Source organism: Pyxicephalus adspersus, chromosome Z, assembly GCF_032062135.1.
Source record: "Pyxicephalus adspersus chromosome Z, UCB_Pads_2.0, whole genome shotgun sequence".
NCBI lineage: Eukaryota > Metazoa > Chordata > Amphibia > Anura > Pyxicephalidae > Pyxicephalus > Pyxicephalus adspersus.
In genome coordinates, this window is record NC_092871.1 from 73,558,626 (window position 1) to 73,584,616 (window position 25,991).

A 25,991-nucleotide genomic window follows, 5' to 3' on the forward strand; every position below is an offset into this window, starting at 1 on the left:
AACAATTGATGTAGAATCACTGTATAATAGCACACCTCACACTATAGGTATTCATACTATATCTTATTAGAAATTGCACAAATAACGCCGATTTCAAACAAGAGGTCAAACAGCTTAAAGAAAGACTGTTACAAAAAGGGATATACAAAAAATCTCCTAAAGAAATCTTACCAGAGTACTTAAATATGACCAAGAAGGCCTTTTTTTCAAAAAGAAAGAATCTGATCCTAAATCTCAGGCACCAGTTAGAAAAATCACTAGATATAACGAGAACCATAAATTCATATAAAAAATTTTAAGCCAGAATTGGCATATCCTGCAGTCAGACCCCAAAGTGAAGAAATTTATAAGCAATAGACCAATGATTACCTACAGGAAACCCAAATCTTTGAAAGAACACTTAGTCTCAAGCCATTTCAAACAGGACACAACGCGACATGCTCAAACTCTAACAACACAGGGCACTTTCAGATGTGGAAGGTGCAGACAGTGCAACTGGATCTGGGAAGCTCTCATGATCACATTGCCTAGTGGAATAAACCACAGACCCAATACATACATTGATTGCAACACTGAAGAAGTGATATATTTAATTAGCTGTATGTGTGGCTCTTTCTACATTAGAAAAACTAAAAGACCTTTTAAAAAAAAGAATCTATGAGCACATACACTCATATATACACACTACACACATATAATAAAGTGGGGAAAATTATAACACATATGTCATCACATAGGCACCAGACATAAATATGACCCTGTTTTAAAATTCTTTGGGTTGGAACACCTACCCCCCAAACCCCAGAGGTGGAGCTCCCGACAAAAGACTTTTGCAAATTGAAAATAAATGGATAGTCAATCTCAGAGGGACAATAAAACCGGGTCTCAATGATGCGGTTAGTTTTAAACCCTTCCTCCAATGGAACACCAATATATATGTGCTCTCCATTAGAACACTAAGATATAATTGCTTTTAAAGCTAGTGACAGCAATTGACATCCATATAATTGGATGTACGGGTGCACTCGTGCTGAACACCACACTACCAGAAGCAGACACCTTAAAAAGGCGCGCTTCCAGAACATACAGCCCGCTCGGCTGACTTAAAATGCCATAGGAGACCGCTTTTCCAGTTTGATCATCTTTTGGTACATCCTTAAATATGTATAGCTCTTTCAACATTTTTTAAACCACGGAGCAATCTCTTTAGATACCCCCTTCAATTTACTTCACCTTTTCTTCTTACTGGAGCTACCTAACCCCAGTACTAATAGTAATACTTTACTTTTACAGCTACTGCAATACCTCACAACTTGAAAGCTCTAGCCCTACTGGCCATACATGCTAGTATGAGCCCTGTACCTTCCTCTGTACCAGGTAACTTTCTCTGTTAAACTCCCAATTTCCAATTTAATACTCAAACTAGTACTTTTACACATTTTTTTTAATCTTCTATTAATATTATAGATGACTAAGGGCTTTTGCCTGTCTTGATGTTAATAAGGAATGAAAATGAATGGATGCACCTCATCCCCACCTTAAAGGATACACGCTTTTCATAATATAGCAAAACCCACAATTCCTTGTACTGTGTACTTGCGCCATAATACTCTACTATAGGTATGTACTAACCCTTAGAAAATACCCCTTATATAGCACCATAGAATCTTTTGTATAAGTTATTTTTTGTAGCTCCTAAACCATATATATTCTATCTATATACAGCAACACCTGCAATTGAGTCTCCAAACACCCCTACACTTCACATATTATGTATTTCTATTCACTTGATTGTTTAAAACTACAATGTAGGTAGTATATTTTTCAATTTTTTTATGTTATCTTAGGAAAAAATATGAAAATTTATATCTTTATTATTTTATATTTTGCTCTATCTCTTTTTTTATGTATATACATAGACCGTTAAACTAGTACACTAACTAATCCCTGAGGAAGCCCAGGCTTCTTTCTGTCTAGCTTGAATACACCTGGGTCCTGTGAACCAATAACAGGACCAAGGTAAAAAAGACAATATAAGTTATGGGAAGCATGTTTTGATTATTCTTGAAAAAAAAAAATGTATGAATTTATTTAAACAAAATTTGAGCCTTAAAACCACTTTCTTATTCTATATTTTATGTTTTAAGCGCTAAAAGAAGCATTTTTATCAGTAAAGGTCTTTTTAAATACTCTAATGCTCTTTATATATCTATTTGAGAAAGACTGCTCTTAAGAAAAGACTGGATGGTCATGGTAAGACAGAAAAGAGAAACAGGACTAAATAGATACGTACAATCCTGGTGTTTTTCTAAAGCAAGCTCAAGTTTTTCTTTCATCTTCTGCATGTTGCGGAACTGTTCTGCAAATTCTTTGAAGGTGGAAACAAAGAGAATAGAAAAAACCAGGAGAGGACAAAGTAGGAAAAACAACAGGAGGACAACATAAAAGACCAAACAGAAAAAAAAATTAATGAGTGCAAAAAGGACAGCAACAGTTAAACTTCCAGCATCATTTCACTTATTGGAGGACATAATGAAAAATATCTATAAAGTAAGATACAATGTTATACAAAATGTACTCGACTTAGGCATTATAAATTATTTCTTTTTTCCTTTTATCATTCCCTATGATATAATGTCTACAAAATTCTTTCAAGGGCAGCTGCTGGAGGAGTCAATATTCTTAAATATAAATAGTTTTTTTTTTTTGGAAAACATGTATTAAGCGAAAACATTCAAATACAAATCAAACATTAATTGATCATCATCGTAACAATAAAAGCGATTATAGTTTGAAAAAAATGAGTCAGGTTAGGGACTAAACAAAACCCTTCTAATTAGGTTTGACAGTTTATAGCACCATATAGGACTGATAATGCTATTGGAAGAATAAACCTTTTTCTAGTTTCACCCAAAAGTCCTTTACCTACCCACATTAAGTGTGTAAGTCCTTGGGAGTCAAAGAAGCAGCACTTTTTCTTAGATGCATTTTTTTTACTTTCACATAAAATATTAAAAGGTGTATATTGGGCCTGAAATTAACACCCGCCCCCCACACACACCCGATACACATTATCAAAATGCAGAATACTGAATACAGAAGATGACAATTTTTTTTATGTTGTACAGTATTTTCACAACACTGTATCAAACTGAAATTTATAATAAATACACTTATTATTAGCGCAAGCAAACACATTAAAATCTGCATTTTTCTAAAATATGTTTTATATATTTTAATAACGGTTCTAGATATATTCTTTCCTAACACTTGCGTGCATAGTGATACCCAATTTGTATTACAGAATTGTTATGTAAGCACAAAAGTCAAAAGTGTGCATATGTTGCTCTTACAACATGTACACATGTGCTCTTACGTTTTCCTAATGTTATTCAGTATTTTCTAAATTTATTATTATCACAAAGCATCTCACAAAGTATATGTATATGAAACTATGGTGGATGCAGTTCTCCTTATAAAGACATAAAAAAAAGGGGTCTATTATTCCATTAAACAAGACCTGTACTGAGGAAGTAAGTAAGTTGCTGTTGCTGTCGAGTTGCTGTTGCTGTCGAACTCCAGTTAAAAAATGCTGTATTTAAATCGGAGGATTGGGGGTATGGCCTGGATGCGAAAGTGAGCAAATATGGGATTTGAGAGCTCCCATTATGTGATCCTGCTAGCACATCCCGAGCTGTTGTGAGTTCAAATTTATTATCCCTGGGCACTATAGTTACGTCCAGGTGAAGGATCAAACCCTAATTTTGCTTTATGATGACACAAAACAACCAGAAAGGGCTCTCATGTAGTGTTGGTCGAATATCACAATATTCGATTGGACAGCTGTTCGCTCGAATAGGCCAATACTGTTTGGGTGATCGAACGTCGAATTCATACACCATTGAAGTCAACAGGGGGGAATTTGGGTTATGTTTCGGGACTGTGTAGAGCTTCTACAGCCAACAAATACATTTAAAAAGATATGACAAGACTCCCACAGCGCTGCACAACACCGTACAAGGCAAGAAAAAAATTAGGAAGGTATTTTTATGTTACTGGCAAGGTAATTTTATTGGGCAGTCAAGGGAACATGCCAGGTTTTTTTCAGGCCTCCGAGTAGAGGCAGATAGGGCCCCGAGGGGGTTCCTCCAGTCCAAAAGTTAGCCGCCAGGTTTCACCACTCCGTTACAAGCCATACACAGGCTTCAGAGTAGAGGCAGAGGGCCCTGAGGGAGGTCTTTCAATCATTTACACAGCCTTTATAGCCATTTACACAGCTCTGTTATATAGGCCTCACAGTAGATAGATCCAGAGGGCCCCTGATCCAGAATGGGTTCCTCCAGTCTAAAAATTAGTCGGTTATCCAGCTCCGTTAAAAGTGATATAGGCCTCAAAGTAAATAGAGGAAGAGGGTCCTGAGGGGGGAGAAACTCCGTACAAAAATTAGTCAGTCACACAGCTTCATTATGCACCCATATTTAATTTATATAGCTGCATAATGTGTTTACGATATATAAATCCTATTTATTAATAATAATAATTGCTAGCTGGCATCTTGACCTTGATGACATGTGTTAGGAATGACACCCATAAAGTTGTGGACAAGCAGTGCGGTGACATTACACAAAAGGATGGAGGACCAGAGACGGAGTGTGGGTCAGTGAGAGCAGTAGCAATGTGTGACCTCTGGTCAGCTATGGCCAGGGAGACCGCATTGGTAAGAGTCATGGAAAACTGGGTGTAGTGCAACGTCAATGCCACCCAGAAGTGTACAATTTTAGTAAATCGAGTACTGGAAAGGCGGCAGCAGCAACAGCAGGGGAAGGAGGCAGTGGGCCCTGAGAAGGAGCGGGGACCGCATTGGTAACTGGCATCAAGAGCTGGGTGTAGTTCATCGTCAATGCCACCCAGAAGTGTACAATTTTAGTGAATGGAGTACTGGGCAGGCGGTTGCAGCAGCAACAGCAGGAGAAGGAGGCGGGGAGCCCTGAGACGGAACATGGACCACATTGGTAATTGGCATCTACAGCTGGGTATAGTGCATTGTCAATGACACCCAGAAGTGTGTAATAAAATTTTTGTGAATGGAGTTCTGACAGGCGACAGCAGCAACAGCAGAAGGAGGTGGACGGTGGGCCCCGAGACTGTGCGTGGACCGTATTGGTAAATGGCTTCTAGAGCTGGGTATAGTGCATCATCAATGACACCCAGAAGTGTGTAATACAATTTTTGTGAATGGAGTACTGGGCAGGCAGCAGCAGCAACAGCAGGAGGAGGAGGAGGAGGCGGTGGGCCCTGAGACGGAGCGTGGATGGCATTGGTAACTGGCATCTAGAGCTGGGTGTAGTGCATTGTCAATGACACCCAGAGGTGTACAGTTTTAGTGAACGGAGTACTGGGCAGGCGGCAGCAGCAACAGCAGGAGGAGGAGGCGGTGGGCCCTGAGACGAAGCGTGGACGGCATTGGTAACTGGCTTCTAGAGCTGGGTGTAGTGCATCGTCAATGACACCCACAGTTTTAGTGAACAGATATATGCCTCAAAATAGATAGAGGCAAAGGGACCTGGGGGAGGTCCTCCGTACAAAAATAGCCGTTTACACAACTCCATTGCGAGTTATAGGCCTCAGAGACAGAGTAGAGGTAGAGGGCCATGGGGAGAGGAGGAGAATGCTGTGAAAGTGCTGTTACCGTCAATGTGTCAGCAGGCCCTGCAGCAGCTGGCAACTAATCACTTGCCGATCCAAGCCTTATTCATTTTAATAAAAGTGAGTCCGTCAACATTTTCTGCGGAGAGGCGAATGCACTTGTCACTCACTATGTCCCCAGCTGCACTGAACGCTCTTTTAGATAATACACTTGCAGCTGGGCAGGCAAGGAATTGAATGGCATGTTCTGCCAGCTCTGGCCATTGCTCAAGCTTGGATGCCCAGTAGTGCAGTGGGTCCTGGCTTTTCAGGTTGCAGATGTCCTATGTAGAGCTCAGCTTCCTGCACCATGACCGAGTAGCGCTGCTGACTGTCATTGGCAACTGCTGCATACAAAAAGCATACATAGTTTGGCTTAGACGACCTCTCCTGCTGCCACCCATGCCACTTAAGGTAGTTGATTGGCTTCCATGGCTGGTGGAACTGCCAGAGGAATCCCTGCTGCTGGCATATGGAAAGGCTGAGCTTTGGTCCCTTACAAGCACTTCTTGGTAGTGCTGCATTTTAGGTCCCCTGTATTGGGGCAAGATGAATTGTTCTATCTTAGGCTTGTAACGTGGATCAAGTAATGTAGCAATCCAATAGTTGTGTTTGTTTTTATGTGCTGTATGCGCAGATCTTTGGCTATGCACTCCTGCATGAAGGCTGTCATGCGGCTCAAAGTTCCCACAGCTGAGGGAATTCTGGATCCAGAGTCCTGTGGGTGAAACAGCAGCACGGGGTCGTCCTCCTCTGCCTAGTCTTGCCATCCATGGAACATGCCGCCATGTGTTTGGGTGGATGGATGTCATGTACCCTCAATATCCTCCTCTGCCCCTTCCTCTCCTTTTCCCATGCCTGCAATCTCCACCTCATCCTCTTCCACGTCCTTCTATTCCTGGATTTGCGGTACACTATGCCTAGTAGGCACGCATGTCCGAGATGATGTGTCATGTCCGAGCTCCACCATCATCTGTTCCAGCAGGTATATGATGGGGATGGTGTCACTGACACAGGCCTGATCCCTGCTGATCATCCTGATAACCTCTTCCAAAGGTGCCAATACAGTGAACAAGTCCTCAATTTGCAGCCACTTCGCAGGGCTGAAATAAAGTAATGTAGGTAAGCGTCTCAAACGAGCAGACTCTGCCACGTAATCCACCACTGCTTTCTGTTGTTCAGCAAGCCACTGCAGCATGTAAAAGGTGGAATTCCAACGAGTGGCCACATCACAAATAAACCGGTACACCGGCAGATTGAGGTTTCGCTGCAAATAAACCAATCTAGCACTGGCTGTGTACAACCGGCGGAAATGACTGACAACCTTCAGGCCTTCAGCAACAGCGGCTGGAGGTCTGAGTACTTACCAAGGAAGTGTTGTACTATGAGGTTCATGACATGGGCCAGGCAAGGAACGTGAGTTTCTCACAACGCAGGGCTGCCAGCAGATTGGCCCCGTTGTCACACTTAACCTTGCCTGGCTGGAGTCCATGCGGAGTTAGCCATATGCTCCCCTGCTCCCGCAGGGCACATAGAAGGGTTGTGCCCGTGTGGCTGAGGGAGCTGAGGCATCGCAACCTCAGGACTGCGTGGCAACGTTTGACTTGTGCACCGAAATAGCAAACTGCAGGTTTTTGCTGGCAGGGAACAGATCATGGTGGATGGGAGGTGCTGGGTCTCCATGGCAAAGTGTCCCTGGAGGAAGAGGTTGAGGCAGACGAGTCAAAGAAGGAAGTGGAGGTCGAGGAGATTGCATGGCGATATGCTCTGGGCGGAGATAGGTATGCAGGCCTTCCTGCAGCTGCATCTTCCCCTTCTGCCACCAAAGTTACCCAGTTAGCTGTTTGAAATATATCTTCCCAGTCCGTGCTTGCTCGACCAACTGTCAGTTGTCAGATGCACCTTGCCAGAAACTGTGCTTTAGGACCACAGACGCATTGCTCTGCACGTGTTCCTGCAAAGCAGGAACACATTTTTGTGCAAAATACTGCCGCTTGGGCATAACGTACCATGGGTTCGTGCAGAGGAATGCGTAATGGAACGCAATGGAGTGCACCAGCCGGTAAGGTAGGAGCTCAAACGCAATCAGCTGTGCAATTACCACATTGATTAGCTTTGTTTTGGGGTAATTTGGGCCATATTTCCTCTTGCGCTCCAGCATCTGGGGGATGGAAGGTTGGATGCTGCTAATGCTAACCACAGAAAGATTGGACGATGGGGTAGAAGGTGTGGGGGATGGCAATGATGCCTGGTCTTGACTGCTAGCAATGCAACAAACACCAGCCGATCTGCGTTGGAGCTCATCCATTGTTGGAGCTCACCTCGTTTCAACTGCTGGCTCTCCCACTTTGAGGGCACTCTGCAACCTCTTCCTCTTCCTGCCTATGATGAGCTTCTTGTTCACCCCATGTCGGATCAAGGACATCATCATCATCAGAAGAGACAGTTTCCCTCAATGTTCCAACAGGAAGCAGCAGCTTCCTGTTCCTAAAAGTGCGCTATGTGTGTGTTGTATGCGGCACTTTCCTTCAGTGGTGACGCTTGTAATATGCAGCACAGTATACTGTGACTGTCTGACTGTCTCTCGGTACAAGTGTAATGGTGTGCACGCCGTGTGGGTACCCTGGCTCTGGCTGCCTGTATGTAAAACACGCTGACTAACTATCTATGTGACTAACAGCTAAACACTCTACCTATCTGAGTACAGTAGATTACAGGACTGAAGCAATACAGTACAATCCAACTATCTGTCTGACTAATAGTGACACAGTCTAACTATCTAACTACACCCCTTTTTTTTTACTTGGACACTGCCAGCAGTACGGAGAGGTTGTGTCTGCTAGCAGATCTCTGTCAGGAGTGGTAAATGAAGGCAAGCCCTAGTCTTATAAAGGCATATGGCTGCCTGTGTGCCCTGTGGTGACAGACAGCCAATCGGCTGCCTGCCACCACAAAGATGGAGGAGAGGATCCCTGCTCCTTCTGGAGGGCCCTAGGCATTGTGGGGGAAGTCCCTAGGCACTGTGGGAGGGTCGAATTTGAGCCTTCGAACCACGTGTTTTTCGGGTTGGGTCTACCTGAATATGAACAGCCATATTCGGGTCGAATATAAGGACGACTCGAATTCGAACACCAACAATAGTCTCATGTATTCCCTCACACCCTAGCAGCATCTCTAGTACCACAGGCAAATTTATGGAGGCCATGACTAGCTGGAATTTTTACAAATTGTTTATTTAAAACAAAAATCTTTTGCATACAACTGTATCACAATGTGACATTGGCATACTGCGTACATCAACAAGCCCTTACTGAGGAATCCCAGGACGCCTGGCTCCGGGCAGGGATGATTCCAGACAATCATCTTCATACTCTGGCCCAATGCAAAGCATGACACATTAAGTACATTCATTCATTCTCGTTGGGGCATCCAAACAGGAACACTGTTAGCAAAATGAACTACACCCAATGGGCCCAAAAGGACAATACATACTCTGTGTGACCCAACACAAGGATCTAGGCCCCACACCCAACCTGAAATGTTACACTTCCTTGGACTTTTTTCTTCTGTTTACTTGGCCCAACCCCCTAACTACAAGGACATAAACTGCCTTTTGCTGGCTAAAACTTTCCTGTCTAGCTACCTCCCAACAAGAAATTCTCAATGCTCCAAATAAACTATCTGAAATTGAATCAGTCATCTGCAAGCTTCCCATGGGAAAGCCCCCAGGTCTGGATGGTTTACCGGCAGAAACGTATAAACCCCTAGAACCATATCTCCTACTAAAATAAATTTTAAATAGTATCTTTCTCAATCAACTCCCTTTTCTCTCCTTTAATGAGGCCCACATATCCCTTATTCCCAAACCATTTAAAAAACCTGAATCGCTTTCTTCTTACATTGCTTTGCTAAACACAGACTCTAAAATCATGGCAAGAATCATGGCCAACAGCCTCCATCCCATCCTCCCCTCCCTCCTCAAAGAGTAACAATTGGGTTTTGTCCGAAACCAGCAGATATCTAAAGGGATAAGAACAGCGATCGCAGTTACCACACTTCCCTACAATAAAAATCGTGTTTTGTTAAGCCTTGATGCTGAAAAATCTTTCGACAAGGTGAAATGGTCCTTCATATATCCTCTGGTAGTGCAAAGGGAATTTTGACCTAATTTTTCTATGTCTGCTTTTATACAAATCCCACCACCTCCCTAATACTCAACAACCAGCTGTCCCAATCCTTATGTATGCAGGGGGCAAGTCAAGGTTGTCCCTTGTCTCCGCTCCTTTTTAACATCGCCTTAGACCCTCCTCTTACGTCTTCTCATCTCCAACCCACACTTTAAGGGAATTACCTTCAGCAGCACAGAAATAAAATTTACGTTTTTTGTAGAAGATGTTCTCCTTTTCATTTCTAACCCCAAATCCTCTGTTCCTGCCATTATAAACCTTCTATCCAGCTTAAGTTCCCTATCTAGAAACTCACTTAATTTAGAAAAATCAGTGGCCCTATATTTGTACCCCAAACACAAACCAACCCGGAGCAAGCAATTTCCATTTCAATGGGCTAAAGCAAATTTTAGATACCTAGGGGTACAGATTCCCAAAACTCTAGCCCACCTCTATGAATACTTACGTATCATGCAAAACTCCTTAAAATCATAGTCATCACTCCCCCTATTTCACGGGTCGCATTGCCCTGATAAAAATGGCCTTCTTCAGGCACTCCCTGTTTTTCTCACAGCCAAACAAACCCAACACATCAATGGTTTACTGAAACAATTCATCTGGGGTGGAACACATTCCAGAATACATCTTCCCATTCTCCATCAATCAACATCTAATGGAGCCACAACTTACCCAATATTGCACTACACAGTGAGGCATCACTCCTACGTATCCTTAGGAACTGGCTTCACGGCACCTCCTTTTATACTAATCTAAACATAGATTTTGCTCTTAGCGCCCCCTTACATCCCATTTTTCTAATACATCTCCACAAGGAGCTGTTACCTGACATCACTGAGCAAAACCCGCTACTGTCTTTGCAGTGGCAACTCTGGCACACCCTTCGCAATAAAGCACTCCTCAAAGCCCTCACGTCTCTCTTTCTCCCTTTATTATATCCTAGACTCACCTCCCCTGTTTTCCGAGATTGGGCAGATGCAGGTCTATCCTCAGTGCAATCATTCCTAAATCCCAAAACACACAAACCTTATTCCCTTGCTGAATTATTCGCGTTGACTACCTATTCATCAATTTACCACTTTTGAGGAACAGTGTTTCTGCTGATATTCACCCTATTTCGAGGGTTCAGTGGCGCACACTTCCACTCTCTGGGAGGCCCACAAGGCGGTCATTAGGGGCCAGTGTGTGGCCTTGAGCTCCCGCCTTAAAAGGGACTCCAACCTGCAGCGTGTCTTAGCTCTCTGATAAACCGTCACTGGGCCTCCAACCGGAGATGACTTCCTTCCGCTCAAAAATGAGGGCCCTGGAGCTTAGGAAGGTCAGCTGGATGATGCAGCGTACTAGACAGCTTTATTACCACAAAGGCAACAAGGCAGATACACTTCTGGCACGCATACAGAGATATACAATCCAGTTCCTCTCCTATGGCCATTAAAGACAAGAAGGGAATATTAAGGTATGTCCCGTCCCAAATAGCTTCCCGGTTTGAACAATACTACACCCAACTATATCACACGGTGCACCAGGGGCTGAGCTCCATAGGCTCCACTTTACAAGCCACCATAGACGCCATAGAGGCCTATTTAGACAGAACACCTGGATCACCTTAATAGCCCCATTACTGAAGAGGAAATCTCCAAGGTTATTTCTCATCTCCCTTCACATAAAGCTCCTGGCCCAGATGGTTTGCCGTATTTATATTGCAAAACTTTCTTGCCAAGTTTATGATTTTCTCCATGGTAAACCCATCCCGCCTTCCATGTCATGCTCCCATATTACTGTTATGCCCAAGCCGGGTAAGGATCCAACAGATCGTACTAACTACAGACCCATTGCGTTACTGAACCCGGATCTTAAAATTTACTCTAAGATTTAAGCAAACCGGCTCTCTAAATTTTTACAGTTCCTTGTACACAGGGACCAAACAGGCTTCATCCCATACCGTCATGCCAGTGACAATAGGCACAGAGTAATTCATGTTATTGATATCCTAAACAAATGCAAAACTCGTTCACTCGTCTTGAGTTTGGACGCGGAGAAGCCGTTTGACCTTCTCAGCTGGCCTTTCATGTTTTCTACGCTTACTAAAATGGGGTTTTCAGGCCCCTTTGTGGGAGCAATTTGCTCCCTTTACAGTTGCCCCTTGACCTCTGTCAAATTGCCTCATGCCTCCTCTACAATATGTTCCATCAAAAATTGGACGCAACAGGGATGCGGCCTGCCCCCTTTGCTCTTCGCCCTCAGTATTGAACCACTGGTGGAAAGAGTACGCTCTAATCCCAATATTCAGGGTGTTCCAGTGAAGGGATTCCCCTATAAAATCTCAGTATATGCGGATGATGTCCTTCTCACACTTACACAGCCCCTTACTACTCTCCAGAATTTGTGGACCGAACTAAATGCTTTTAGCATTGTTTCGGGTTATGAGGTCAATTCCTCAAAGACAGAAGCTATGCCTCTAAATATACCTCCCTTGCAACTGTCAGCATTACAGGATAGTTATTCCTTCATGTGGCGGGAACATTCTCTAAGTTACTTGGGAACTAGGATTACAGCTGCCTATACCCAACTGCACGCTAATAATTTCCCCCCACTGTTTCAGGAGATATACAATTATTTGTATAAATGGAAAGGGCACTCACTGTCGCTTTTAGGACACATTGCGTCTGTGAAAATGATGCTCTTGCCCAAGCTTCTATATTTATTTGAAACTCCCCCAGACCGGGTCCCAATTTTGACTTTGAAAAAGTTGCAGGCTGGTTTTCTGAATTTTATTTGGGCACACAAGCGACACAGATTATTCAGATCAGTGGTCTGTACACCGAAGGAATTGGGGGGTCTTGCGGCCCCAGACCTGGTCAATATTATGTAGCAACTCACCTTCGCTACTTGCCCTCATGAACTATGTTATCCTCTCCCAGTGTTTGGCGAGAATTAGTGGAAGCTTGAATTGCCCCACTTCACCCTAATGTGATGTTATGGCACTCCTCCATGTTATTAATGGATAGAGACCTGCTTTCCCCAATGGTGTTTGTGAGAAATATATGAAGAGCCTATAAGACCAAGCATGGTCTCTCCTCCCAAGCCTCTATACTTACATCCATTATACACACCCCTTCGCTACCCAATAGTTTAACTAGAAATATGTGGCTCCCGTGGTGGGAAAGGGGGCTGTTTCATATTGGGCATATTTTACACCCGGTGGAGAAAAGAATACTCTCCTTTCAGGAATTACAAGACAGATTTGACCTCCCACAAACCTCCTTTTTTGCATACTTGTAGATAAGGCATTATGTCTTTCCATTCGACAATCGCCCAAATTTACTACACTCAGCTCTTTTAAACAAATTTTTGCCACTGGTCCTTATGCCAAAGGTCTTATTTCCTCCATTTATCACCTCCTCCATGTGTTTGCAAGGGAGCTTCTGGCAAATTTGCCCAAATGGGCACCTGGGAAGCCATTTTGGGCTGTGCCCTAGACGGAGATGAATGGTCCAAGCTCTGGGAGTCGGCAAATAAAAGTTCCATAAGCACACTTTACAAAGAAAACATATACAAAATTTTGTTCCGGTGGTATCACACGCCGGATATGCTGCACAGGCTGTTCCCAGCTGCAGATCCTTTTTCCTGGAGATGTGGATCCCAGCGTGGGACACTGGAGCACATTTTTTGGTTATGTTCCAGGTTAATAGAGACAGGGTTAATAAGATAATCATAGAAGTGACCCAGCAGCGGTTCTCCCTTGACCCACTCCACCATCTACTGGGATTGCCCTTCCCGGCCCCCCCAAACCCACATCTAAGCTTATCAAACATATTTTGGTACCGGCCAGTACTTTAATCCCGGCCAAATTGAAATCCACACAGCCCCCCTCTTGGATGGAATATCTTACCGCTCTCCTCAGAAATAATTTTGCTAAGTTTGAACAGATCTGGGAATCTTGGGATGCATATTATGCCATTTACAGGTTTAAAGTGTTGATTTGACTATGTGAGCCCCCCCCCCCCCCCCCCCTCCAAATGTCCTGTTTAGACCCTACCTGTTTATTTTTATCTTTTGTTAATGGTTTGTGTATGCTGGACATTCATCTTTTACTTTCTCACCATATGAGATTTTACTGTATGATTTACATTTTGCTGCTATTTTTTAAATATGTTATTTGTATGATCCTTTTTGATGTACTGTTAATTATCCGGTACACTATGTTTATATCTTGTCCTTTCTCTGTTTATTCTGGTATTGTTTATGAAAATTCTTAATAAAAATTCAGTTTCAAAAGCATTGTAAAGACTGAACCTGCTATACATCTCTTTGAAAACCTTGGCATGTTATTTAAGCCAGAAGAACAATTGTAAGATTGATCCTACACACATAAGCGTACTAGTTGAACATACCATGTTTTCCTAGACAAATCTAGCAGTATAAGAACAATTGGAATTCCTTTCATCTTGATTCTGTGAAGCAGACCAGGAAGAATCTGGACACAAGCCCATTCAATTTGCTGTTAAATCTGTTAGAAATGTGCACAAACAGAGAATCCTCACCTAAACACTCTCAACATCTATTTTGTGTTTCTTTGTGCAAAAGGTAGGATGAGCAAAATCAGTAATAGCTAAACAGATGAAGATTCTGTCCACATGTACAACTCTAACCTGTACGTCAGGACATCATTAGAACTAGATACATAAACCTGCTTCAAAAATAGCCCCCCCCCCTCTTTTTTATATATTTACATGTGTATACCATATGTATCTATGTTGTTGTATCTAAAGCTGATTGAAACAAAATTAGCCAACTTCAAAACATGCTAAAATCAGAATGACCAAAGACATTTCCTTCTCCAATGAGAAGAAGCAAACACTAGACCAAGTTATGGTAATTTCTGAGCTAAAACAAAGACATTTACAGCTTTGAGCTTTAAAACAGCAGCTGTCTCTTTTAGGCTTTGCAACGGTAAACAGGTTGGAATAAAAATGCTCTATATATTCTGTAACAGGGAGTGCTGCAATGAAATCCTAGTCCAGTACCCACCATCCTGATGAAGAGTCACAGGATGTTGAAAAGACAGTGGAAGACAGAAAGTCAGTGGAGAGAAAGGAACACAATGTTTGTAGCTCTACAACCTCCTGTATCCAGGTCTCAGAGATGCATTATTTCCAAATGTCCAAATGCAAAAACAAACAAGCATCCCCAACTGTAAAAAGTGGAGGCACATCTTTGTGCATATTTGGTGTACTAGACCTCCAGGGTAGATAAAAAGCTAGCCTTCAAGGGTCTCAATACTAAGGCAGAAGGCATACAGAAGCTTAAGGAGAGCTTTTAGGAAGGCATGAGCGGACATAATCTATGAACTTGATGCTTGCTCTTTTTAGAGGAAGATGTGTACTCTCATGTCACAAAGCATACTTGATAATCCCAACCGGAAAGGCTAAGCAAATGCCTTTAGCAGGTTTTCTTTCAAAATACAGCATTTTAGCTAACGTTTCCAGTGCATTATGGGATATATGCGTTGGTATGCACAACCCTTTAAAGATTTCCTTTTAAAGAATTTTGACCACTTAGTAAGGGTTTAAAAAAAATAAAACAGGTGGAAATCAGTTGCAAACCAGGTAAAAAAAATAGTGATGGAGAGGACAAACATGGCTTTAGAAAGCTTCCGGGTTCTCGTCCATAGAAGAAATGTTTTCCAGCAGGATCCAAAGGGATAGACCAAAGGACTAGGTCAACATTTAGGGGGAAGGGTCCATATAAGGATTGGAAGCTCTGAAAAAAAGATAAGAGGATGAGAAAAGATCTTTTCAGCCTTTGAAGGCATGTAAGAGCCAACATCGACACTGAGCTAGTAATAGTAAGTAGATCCTTTACAGCAGTACTCACTGTGTCAGTGCCCACCACATCATTAAAAGGGGAGACAATCTCACTTTGTGTAAAAGTAATAGTTGCAAAGTACAACTCCTAAAAAGAAAAGCTTCTCATTCAAAGGCAGCAAGATCAGGTTCAAAAAAGAGAGTGTGTATCTGTCAGTATTCTGACCAGAAAAAATCAAAGTATAGTCAGATGCTTCTTTCCGAGTCAGAAATCAGTTGGAAATTCTGAGACATGACCCCAACATGATTGAAGAAAAAACCCTTCTGCAGAAGAGGAAACTGGCATCACAGTTTAGCCAGCAAAATTATGTTACCGCTCAATCCTAATATCCCCTTACATGAAAAGAAAAGGGAAACAGAAATTTTAATATGTGCATTACTTGTGTAGTTAACTTTTATAAAATAATGTTTTTAAAGACTGGGCAAGCCTGCAGGTTCTGACTTCGAAAACCAATCCAGGTAAAACCTAAAAGGTTCAACCTCTTAAAAAGTAACTAAACTGAAAACGGCAAAAAAAAAGTACACTTACCTTAAATCCTGCAGGGCTGTCCGATCCATCCAGGGGTGTCCTGCATCGGGTCCCGCGTCGCCCCGGCATCCATCCTAAAGCCGGCACTTCGGGCACCGCAATCTTCGTCTCTTCTTCCGAGTTCTTCATCCTTTATCACCCGATCTCGCGCCTGGAAAAAAAACTTGCCGATCTCACTGCGCATGCGTGAGATCAGCAAATTTATTTTCTTTCTGCGAAAAGGCTCCTTCTGCGCATGCCTAAGATGCTCGGGCATGCAAAGAAGGAGCACCCAAGAGCCTCCCACGATGCGTAACATAGGTATCCTGGGAGTCTTTGCACTCTCATTCATTCTGAATCACCTAGGCCAGGGGTCTGCAACCTGCGGCTCTTCAGCCTCCTTGTTGTGGCTCCCTTCGGCTGCCGCGGGGAGATCTCTGATGGGGGATCCCCTCCCTCACAAGACACTGCGGAGGAGGGGGATTCCCTATCCGGTGTTCTAATGAAAAAAATCTACCAGTGAAATAAATCTACCACGGGGCGTGTACAAATGACATCCCCCTCCTTTGAACCCCAATTCCTCTGGAATGGGGAGATGTACAAAACCAAAAATGTAGGTGCAAGTGGGGGACACCTGTGACTAACACCCCCTAAAATTTAATTGTTAGGCTATCATCAGAACATAAAGAACTCTGCCCATCAAAAAAATCTACCGTTACACATTGCTGGAGGCACCTGAACCCCAATTTCTCTGGAACAGGAAGGGGGTACAGGTGAACAAAATTAGAGGTGCAAGTGGGGTACACCTGTGGCTAACACCTCCTAAAAACTCCACCCATCAAAAAACCCCTACCCTGTTACACATTGTTGGAGGCTTCTAGCACCTAAACCCCAATTTATCTGGAAACGGGGGTACAGGTGAAAAAAATTTGAGGTGCAAGTACGGGACACCTGTGGCTAACACCTCCTAAAAATTCATAAAAACTCTGCCTATCAAAAAAATCTACCCTGTTACACATTGCTGGAAGCATCTAGCATCTGAACCCCAATTTCTCTGGAATGGGGGGGAGGCGGTACAGGTGACCAAAATAGAGGTGCAAGTGGGGGACACTTACGGCTAACACCACCTACAATTGAATCGCTAAGGCATCGTCAGAAAATAAAGAACTCTGCCCATCAAAATAATCTACCCTGTTACACATTGCTGGAGGCTTCTAGCACCTGAACCCCAATTACTCAAGATTGGGGGGTACAGGTGAACAAAATTAAAGCTGCAAATGAGGGACACCTCATTTCATCGCTAAGGCATCGTCAGAACATAAAGAACTCTGACCATCAAAACAATCTACCCTGTTACGTTAGAAGCCTCCAGCTTCTAATGTAACAGGATGATACGTTAGAAGCTGGAGGCTGCTAGGGGCATAGTTCAGTGTTTAATTTATTTCAAAGTAGGCCTACACATGCACACTTGTTGTAACAGGTAAAATTAAAAAAATATTAAAACTTTTAAAAGTTTATAAACTGTGTTATGTTTTGCGGCTCCAGACTATTTTTCTTTAGTGGAAGAGGAGGCAAAATGGCTCTTTTGATAGTAAAGGTTGCTGACCCCTGACCTAGGCGATTAGGGGGCAGTGCTTTTTTTAAATTAAAGGGGGTTGCACTTAAAAAAAAACAACAGAATTTTAAAGGGTTGTCTACCCCTTTATGTAAAGTGAAATTTCTGAGTTTAGGTACGCTTTAAGACAACAATTAGGACATGCTTATGAAAGGGATTATTAACTAATTGGCTTGTCTTTTTTTTTTTTTTTTTTTGCAAGTAGCCAGTTCTCCTGAGAATCCTCTGGCCGGAATGGAAAAGGTTTTAAAAAAAAAAGTTTAAATAGTGTTTCCAATCTATGAAACCTAAATATGAGCTATATTATTGAATTGAAGGATTGTTGTGATTTACTGGTATGCACAATCATGGCATCTGAATGAAAAGGGCTGCTATAGGAGACCCTGGATGACCCTAATGCTGACACAGAAACATAAACAAGGGAGATTGGAGTTTGCTCTGGACAGATGAGTCAAAAATACAGCTTTTCCATAATGCATATCATTCGACTGTTTACAGAAAGCAAAAAGAAGCCTTCATAAAAAAAAAAAGAACATGGTCCCTAGAGTCAAACATGGAGGAGGTTCACTGATGTTTTGGGGTTGCTTTTCAGCTCCAGGCACTGGTAGTCCCGACTGTTTGGATGGTAATTTAAAATCTTAAGACTACCAAAGATTTCTGGGGCGCATTGTAGTGCTCATTGTCAAAAAGCTGGGACTCTACCAGCGGTGATGGGTTCTACAGCAGGACAATGACCCAAAGCATACTTCAAAAAGCACACAGAAATGACAAAGCGCTGGGCTGAAGTGGCCTGCAATGGGTCCAGATTTAAATCCCATAAAGCACCTTTGGAGAGATCTAAAAACAGCACTTGGGAGAAGGAACCATTCAAATGTAAGAGACATGGAGCAGCTGGCAAAGGAAGAGTGGTCCGAAATTGGTACATAAAGTGAATATTTCTCCCAAAGGGTGTGCTACCAAATAATAAATTGAGGGTGCTAATAATTTTGAACACTGTACAAAACAAAAATTACAGTTAAAAGAGAACAACTAATTATTGCAACTGGACACATAAAAAAGCACCCTAACAGGGGAGGGGGAACGGTGTCCTGCAATTAGATGATGTAAAAGATGTTTACTATTGCAAGATAATAAATTGTGGGTTCCTCTAGAAAACAGTTAGTGATATGACAATTAAACTTTGCGTTACAGTTCAGCACCATATAAATATACAATAATATTGTTGTTACTAAAATTAGCGCTTTATTTCTAAAACAGGAATTCAGACATTCTCCCAACATTACCTGGTAAGAATCTTGTAGGTGAATGTGTTTCAATGAACCTGATTTATTAAAGCTTTCCAAGGCTGGAGAGTCCTTTGCTATTTATTAGCAAATGTTTTAAATCCTGGACCAGATCCATTCCAAGTTCTTTGGATCACCCAGCTTCATCAAAGAAAGAGTATCCTTTCCAGCCTTGAAGAGCTTTAATAAATCAGGACCAATGGAAGTAATTGATTTCCACCAGGGAATGTTTGAGGGAATGTCACATTGCCTATTTTCAAAAATAAAGCCCTTAGAATTATCACCCAACAAAGACCAATCATAGACAAACCTGTTAAGATAGCAAGGAAATTCTCCAGACAAACTCCAGTTGTCTTGTTTTGTTTTTAACAGGTCTAAACCCAACAATATGATCAAAAGCTAAAAACTTTGGTTATGATTTGCAGCAAAAATAATATAACAATTTCGGTGTAGGCAAGATGTTAAGTTCTGAGTAAAACATGCAGAAACTGCAGCCTTCAAAACATGATAGTGCTTACCTGACAATTTGGCTTCAAGCCTACGGATCTGATTATTTCTCTTGGAGATCTGAGAAGGTAGATCGTCACGAGAGCTACTGCCATCGGATGCCTGTAGATGCAGATTTAAAATAGTGAAAACGACAACTTATGGTTACCTGAAAACAAGGTTAAATTCTTATTTTCTGAAATAGGTTTAGATTGTTTAAAATTAGATTCTTGCTTTCTCTGTCCAATTCACTAAGTAATGGTTAGTAATATTTCAGATATGGGACCATGACTGGCAAAACAAGCTCCTTTTGGGCTGTAGTCCACAGTGCTAGCACCAGACGTTAATTGTGGCAAAACAAAAATCCCAAAAAGCCACGTGTGAGTGGCATGGCAAGTTTGAAAGTGTAAAAAGGAATGTCAAATACCTAAAAAAAACTATTCTCACTAAACCATTAGTATCCATTATATGGATCAACATTTTTGACCAAATTTGCATCAAAGTATCATCTGTTTTAATGTTTTATAGAAACATCTTAAAGCGTAACTCCGAACAAAACTTTGGTGTTTTTTTTCTGTTTTTCTTTTTATTGTATGTCTGTGTATGTATGTTGTATGTCTCCTTATTGCAGAAATTTCACATGACTTTCTGTCAGAAGGTTTTTACTGCTTTCTTTCCATTGCTGTCCTTTTTAGAACAGATAACAACTGTTTGTTGATATGATGTTGCAGGGAAAGTAAACTGAAGGAAAATTACTATTAGCCAGTATTTATATAGCAACAACATATTACAATTTTTGAGGGAAAGCCAATTAACCTAAGTGCATGTTTTTGGGATGTGAGAGGAAACTTACGCAGACACAGGGAGAAAATACAAACTCTTTGCAGATAAAGTCTTGGCCAGGATACGAACCTGTGACCTAATGCAAAAGCAAAAGTGCTAACCACTGAGCCAACCGGGCTGCCCCACAAGAAAAAAATCTCCACAAGAAGTAAAAGTAAGCATTACCTGGATCAAATTTAATTTTTTTTTCAACCTCACAGAGTAATATTATACAAAAGAAGTTCCTCGGGTCAAGTTATACTAAGTCCTGACCATAATGGAAAATAAAACACTAAACTACAAAAACAGCCTATCGATAATGCCAAATATATGTTTTAAAAAGCTTAGAAAGTAGTGTTAACCTTATAAAAAGCTTGTTCTAAAATTGGGAACAGGAATGGGTAAACACCATCTCTGACTTACAAAGTCATCCCCAGAGTCAGCTCCAGCAGATGTGATAGACTCTTTACTGACAGATCGAGGAATACGGGCAGCACTTCCAGGACGTGGAGCTACTGCTGCCTCCTCTGCAATCTTTTTTTTAAGCTTGGTGAACATGGCTCTTTCTTTCAGGTTTCTGTCCTGAATCTTTGAGTAGAAAGATTGAAGATCAAAAGGCTTGGGCTGCTTTAAAAATATAGCAAGATGTTTGCATCACAGTAATCCACAGGGCTTCTGAGCAAATCATCCAGACTTCTGCACCTGCAGAGAAAATTGATTCCTTAAATATAACTGAAATAAAAAAAAATAGAATTGCAATTAATTCTTAAAAGAACCCTACCAACTCAAAAAGAATAATTTTTTTAACAATCAACATTGGTGCTGTTTTTAGGACTGGTGGGATGTCTCCTTATTCTTGAATAACTGCTTGGATGTTCCATCCTACTGCCATTTCCCCTCTATCTCCTATTCGCCACACCTCCTTTCTTTTTATTTCCATTCCTTGACCCATTTTTCTCCTCCCCCTTAATCATGATCTACTTTTAATGCTTCTTTATCTAGAACATTTCCTTTAACATTTCAAAAATTAAAAACATATATATCTGTGTCTGTTATGATTACATTAATTATTTATAGGAAATGGCTCTGCGCTATTCTTTATGATGTAAAATTTAGGCATATGTATAGCCGAGGAAGTTTTTTGAAATTGTTGGCTAATTTCCTTTTCACTTACAATCTTTCCTGCTGGCTAATTTCCTTTTCACTTACAATCTTTGAGACATAACATGAAATTTCCAGGAAGTTAAGGAAAATCCCATCTAAGAGATTTGTGGATTTTGCCTCACTTTCTGTGTTAAATAACATAGGACAAAGAGAGAGAAAATTTTTCTAGCAGGGACACAGGCCGCAATAAATACCGAAATGAGGTTCCAACCCTTCCCCAATCTAGTTTTGCCATTACACACACCTTAAACTTAATGAGTCACTAAATCTACATACACACGTCCAATGGTTCTCGTCTGATAATAGGTTTAGAGCTGATATCGGACAAGAATCTGGCGTGTGTACAGTGCCCTTCATCCATCGTTCAAAGGACCGTCCTGGCGGATCCACAGATGATGGACAACGAACGATCTTAATAGAAGTGAAGGGGGAGAGCACGCAGCAAGGTGCCACTCTGTCGTTCTCCCCCTCACCTCTCTACAGAGCAGAACGGTGCTGTATGTACAGCACTCGTTCATGCATTGTGGAGATCTTGAAAGATCCTTTCCAACGATAATCATTGCACGTATGTACCCAGCCTTAGCCAACCTAATAGTACAGACATCCAATTATGCCTTAAGCTGAACTCCAGTCAACTAAATATTGCACTATGAAGTTCCTCTACTCTTGTAAAGTGTGTGCCGTAGGTAACAGAAAGCATAATATAGTAAATGATAAGTATTTCACCTTCCTTTCTCTATGGCCAAAGTTGGTGTGTAGGGAGGGGAATACTGCAAGTTGCCTTTTTTTTAGCTTTACTTTAAAGCTGAGCTTTAGCCTTACGTTCGGTCTTGCACAGTTGTACAAGCTCATCTACTGCATGGATAGTTACTCTGATTTTATTACACACTTTACGTTTTGTGGAGCGTACATTAGAAGGTGCAGTAAGTCAGATAGAACTCATCTCATTTCCTGACCAAACAACTAGTAGAATTGGATATTCCCTACCATTTTGGACTTACTGTCCCTGTCCCACGCCTTTTATTTATTAGATTTTAATTTTTTTTTCCCCTACCATGGAGGTGCAAAATTATAACTGACCTAAGAGTACCCAGTCCTCTAGCATGACACAAAAAGCATTTTAATCTTTGCATTTTTCCTCACAAAAAACAGCCCATTAGAACTGAGGGCTCCTTAGGGAAGTATTGAGGGAAGGTGCTATGATGAGGAGATATGTGGTGCACCCTACAGACCTTCCCACTAGCCATGATTTATTGAATACAAGGCATTCCATAAAGAAGCATAAAACACAAGTAATGTATTCCCTATGCCTAACATATGTTGAGCATTTTAATAACATAACAGAGTCACCAGATCAAATATACCTCCTCACTTTTTCTGTTGTGGTAAATGAACATGTAAGAATTACCTTTTATTTTCTTAAGTCATTGAAGATGAGGACAATTAGGAAGAGTGAATTTGCCCCAACTGGATAGAGACAATATAACCCTGACAGAATTTTTACACAGCACACACCTTTCTGCCGTTTTCTTATCCTAAAGTCTAACAGAATAAGACATTTCAAAAAGAAAGAAAGAAATACTGAATACACACGATGGGACTTTTAATTTCACTGCAGCTACTTAACAATCTGGAGAGACAGGACAGTCTGTGCAAAAGTACACGAGCTGGGACGTTACTAAACCATACAGAACACACAGCGTAGAAGTGTTACTCGTCACCATTACACCCGCCCGTATCTCGCCTACTTACTCTCCGGTTTCCGGTAATCGTCTTTAGGTGTACAGAGGATGTGGCCAATTACGTCATCACAGCGCCTGGGTCAAATGAAGCTTCTAGCCTATTGGCTAGATGAAAGTGAGGCGGAGAGGTCATTCGAGACGTTCTAATGCACCTTATTGGCTGTAGATTTTATTTGTTAGGATTTGTGAATTGTTCTGATACTGCTTACGGTTTTGTTCTAACGATGAGTAAACACCACAAACACATCAGTTTAACTATTCTTCTGTTTTGTTTGCTTTCAGTGTTGTCGAATTTAGTTAAAATTATCATTTTATACAACGTATTTTAAATGATTCACCCATTTTATTAATCCTCATTCAATTCAAATATTGAATTAATAATAAAGGTTGATTGGAGCACAGAATCACTACAAAAAATGGAAACCTTTCTGATTACTTTTAAATTTACCTAAGGAAATCAATAGTGGTCAAAAATGTTAGGCATGCATTCAGTACTCACAAAATCCTGCTTGCCTAAAGCTCTTAGAGCACAACAGCAAGCTGAAGCTGAAGTGAGTACTTACCCCTCCCCATTATCCCCTATTTTGGGACATCCAGGGCTTCAATCTGATATCTATCTGACCCCAGGTTCTGTTCTTGGAGGGAACAGGGAAATTTTAGGGCATCCGATTTTTTAAGGGGTACAGAATGGACGAATATTCCTCATCTGTCAGCTGCTCACGATTTTCTGGAGTTAGATATATGGCATAGTTTACAATTCCATCATTTCCTCCGCTCCCTACCACTACTATCCAATTTTGTGCGTCCTCTGTCACAGGTCCACAGGTTGCCACGGGCCCCGTTTAAGGAACTCTCTCCAGTGCTTATCATCTGCTTTTGACAGACCTCACCCCCTCATCTTTACCATTTTTAAATAAATGGGAATGTGACCTTAATACTACATTTTCCCCAGAACAACGGGAACGCCTTTTGTACATGAGCCACAAGGCTGCACTTAGCAACCCTTATCAGGAATTGAAATATAAATTACTCACAGGTTGGTAAAGAGTACCAACAGTGCTAGCTAAAATTTATCCTGGAGTGGATGATCGATGCTGCCGTTGTGGAGCTAAAGCTGGTAGTCTACTCCACATGTTCTGGGAATTCACTATATTGGTACCTTTTTGGTCACAGGTGGCAGCAGTTATTGAGGAATTGACAGAGGTGAATATACACAACAGACCCGAGCTGGCACTTTTGCATTTGAATGACTGGTCTAAGAAGTAATACCACAACTCTCTGCTTAAGCATCTTTTAAATGCTGCTAAAGCCTGCATTCCTTCATTATGGAAGCAGTCCTCTCCTCCCACCCTGTCGCACTGGTTTTGAAGGGTGAACGAGATTATGACGCTGGAAGATCTTATTACCTCTCATGATAGGAGATCTGATAAATTCCGCAAAACCTGGATTTTATTGGATACAATATACTACTACTCAGGCGTATATGTCAGTACAAAGCGAGGCTGATAATGCTGATGATATATTTTGATAAAGAAGCTGTTATTGAACTCGTTGTTCTATGATTCCAATCACACTGTATTTGGCCAGTACTCAGTCAGGCCTTTAATGCCATGTCCCTCTCCCCGTCCTCCCCCCATTCTTTTTATCCCTCTCTTCCTTTGTTTTGTCTATAATATGAAACAATTTCAGTGATCAGTCATTTCAAATATAGCCTGTTAGTAATATGCACACTTTGATGGGATTGTTGTCTATTTTGGATAATGGTATGATTCAATGTTCAAATACTGTGTATTTGGCCGTTTACTGAATAAAAAAAAAATTATAATTAAAAAAAAAAAAATAAAGATCACAACAGCAAGGGAGGCAGGAAGGAGGACCACTGTGGTAAAGCAGGCAAATTTTTCCCAAGAATGAGAGATCAGATTGTTTTCAGTCAGGAATAAAGGCTAGAAAACACAGGTAAGGTGGCAGCATGATAAGCTCAGCAGAAGCAGGTAAATTATGTTTTTTACCTGCAAAATTTGCACTTCAGGCATTGACATACTGTGGTATGGACTACCAATCCTCAAACTCTACATAACATTCTCCTGACCTCCACATAACTTAATATTGCCGTTTGTACTCTACATCATACATCTCAACATTTGAAAGTGCCAAAAAGGGATGTATGGACATGGCTTGGGCAGGGTGTAGCTAAACCATTGAATAAAGTGGAAACACAAGAGGTCAGAGTATAGAAATATATACACATATTTGTAGGTATATAGGTTTGTATGTACACATAATACAAGTACCATTAAAACTAAAAGGGACAAAAAAATTCCCAAGAGCTAATCCACAGTAGATTTGTTACTTTGACCACAGAATGGTGTGTGTACAGGCCGGAGCATATGTAGTCCCCAGGGGCCATGCAGTCCCAAAGTTAGAGTTACATGGTAGGTTAGATTGAAAAAATACATAAAGCCATCGAATTCAACACCTACGGCACATTTTTTACATTGAAAAAAACCTGCAGCACACAACAAACCAAAAATGTTACAAAATGACACTCTGTAGCTTAATACAGTATATATAATGACAATAAAGTTTCTCAATTTATTTATATTAACTCAGTGCAGATAAAGTTCACTTTAAA

The 25,991-nt window shown here is 41.3% G+C and overlaps 1 protein-coding gene across 5 annotated transcripts in view; it reads right to left on the bottom strand.

Moving 5' to 3' along the window:
- LOC140343672 (golgin subfamily A member 1-like) overlaps positions 1–23,440 on the bottom strand; it is a 322,269-nt gene extending 298,829 nt beyond the window's left edge. The window contains exons 1-4 of one of the 5 annotated variants that reach the window (XM_072430480.1): positions 23,367–23,440; positions 20,874–21,182; positions 19,661–19,751; positions 2,294–2,368 (exon numbers count right to left, since the gene is read on the bottom strand). In XM_072430480.1, the coding sequence (XP_072286581.1) occupies positions 2,294–2,368; positions 19,661–19,751; positions 20,874–21,008 (301 nt within the window). In that variant the 5' untranslated portion in view covers positions 21,009–21,182; positions 23,367–23,440. The other 4 variants (XM_072430478.1, XM_072430481.1, XM_072430482.1 and 1 more) reach the window with 4 other exon arrangements.
- Between the last annotated feature and the right edge of the window lie 2,551 nt (positions 23,441–25,991).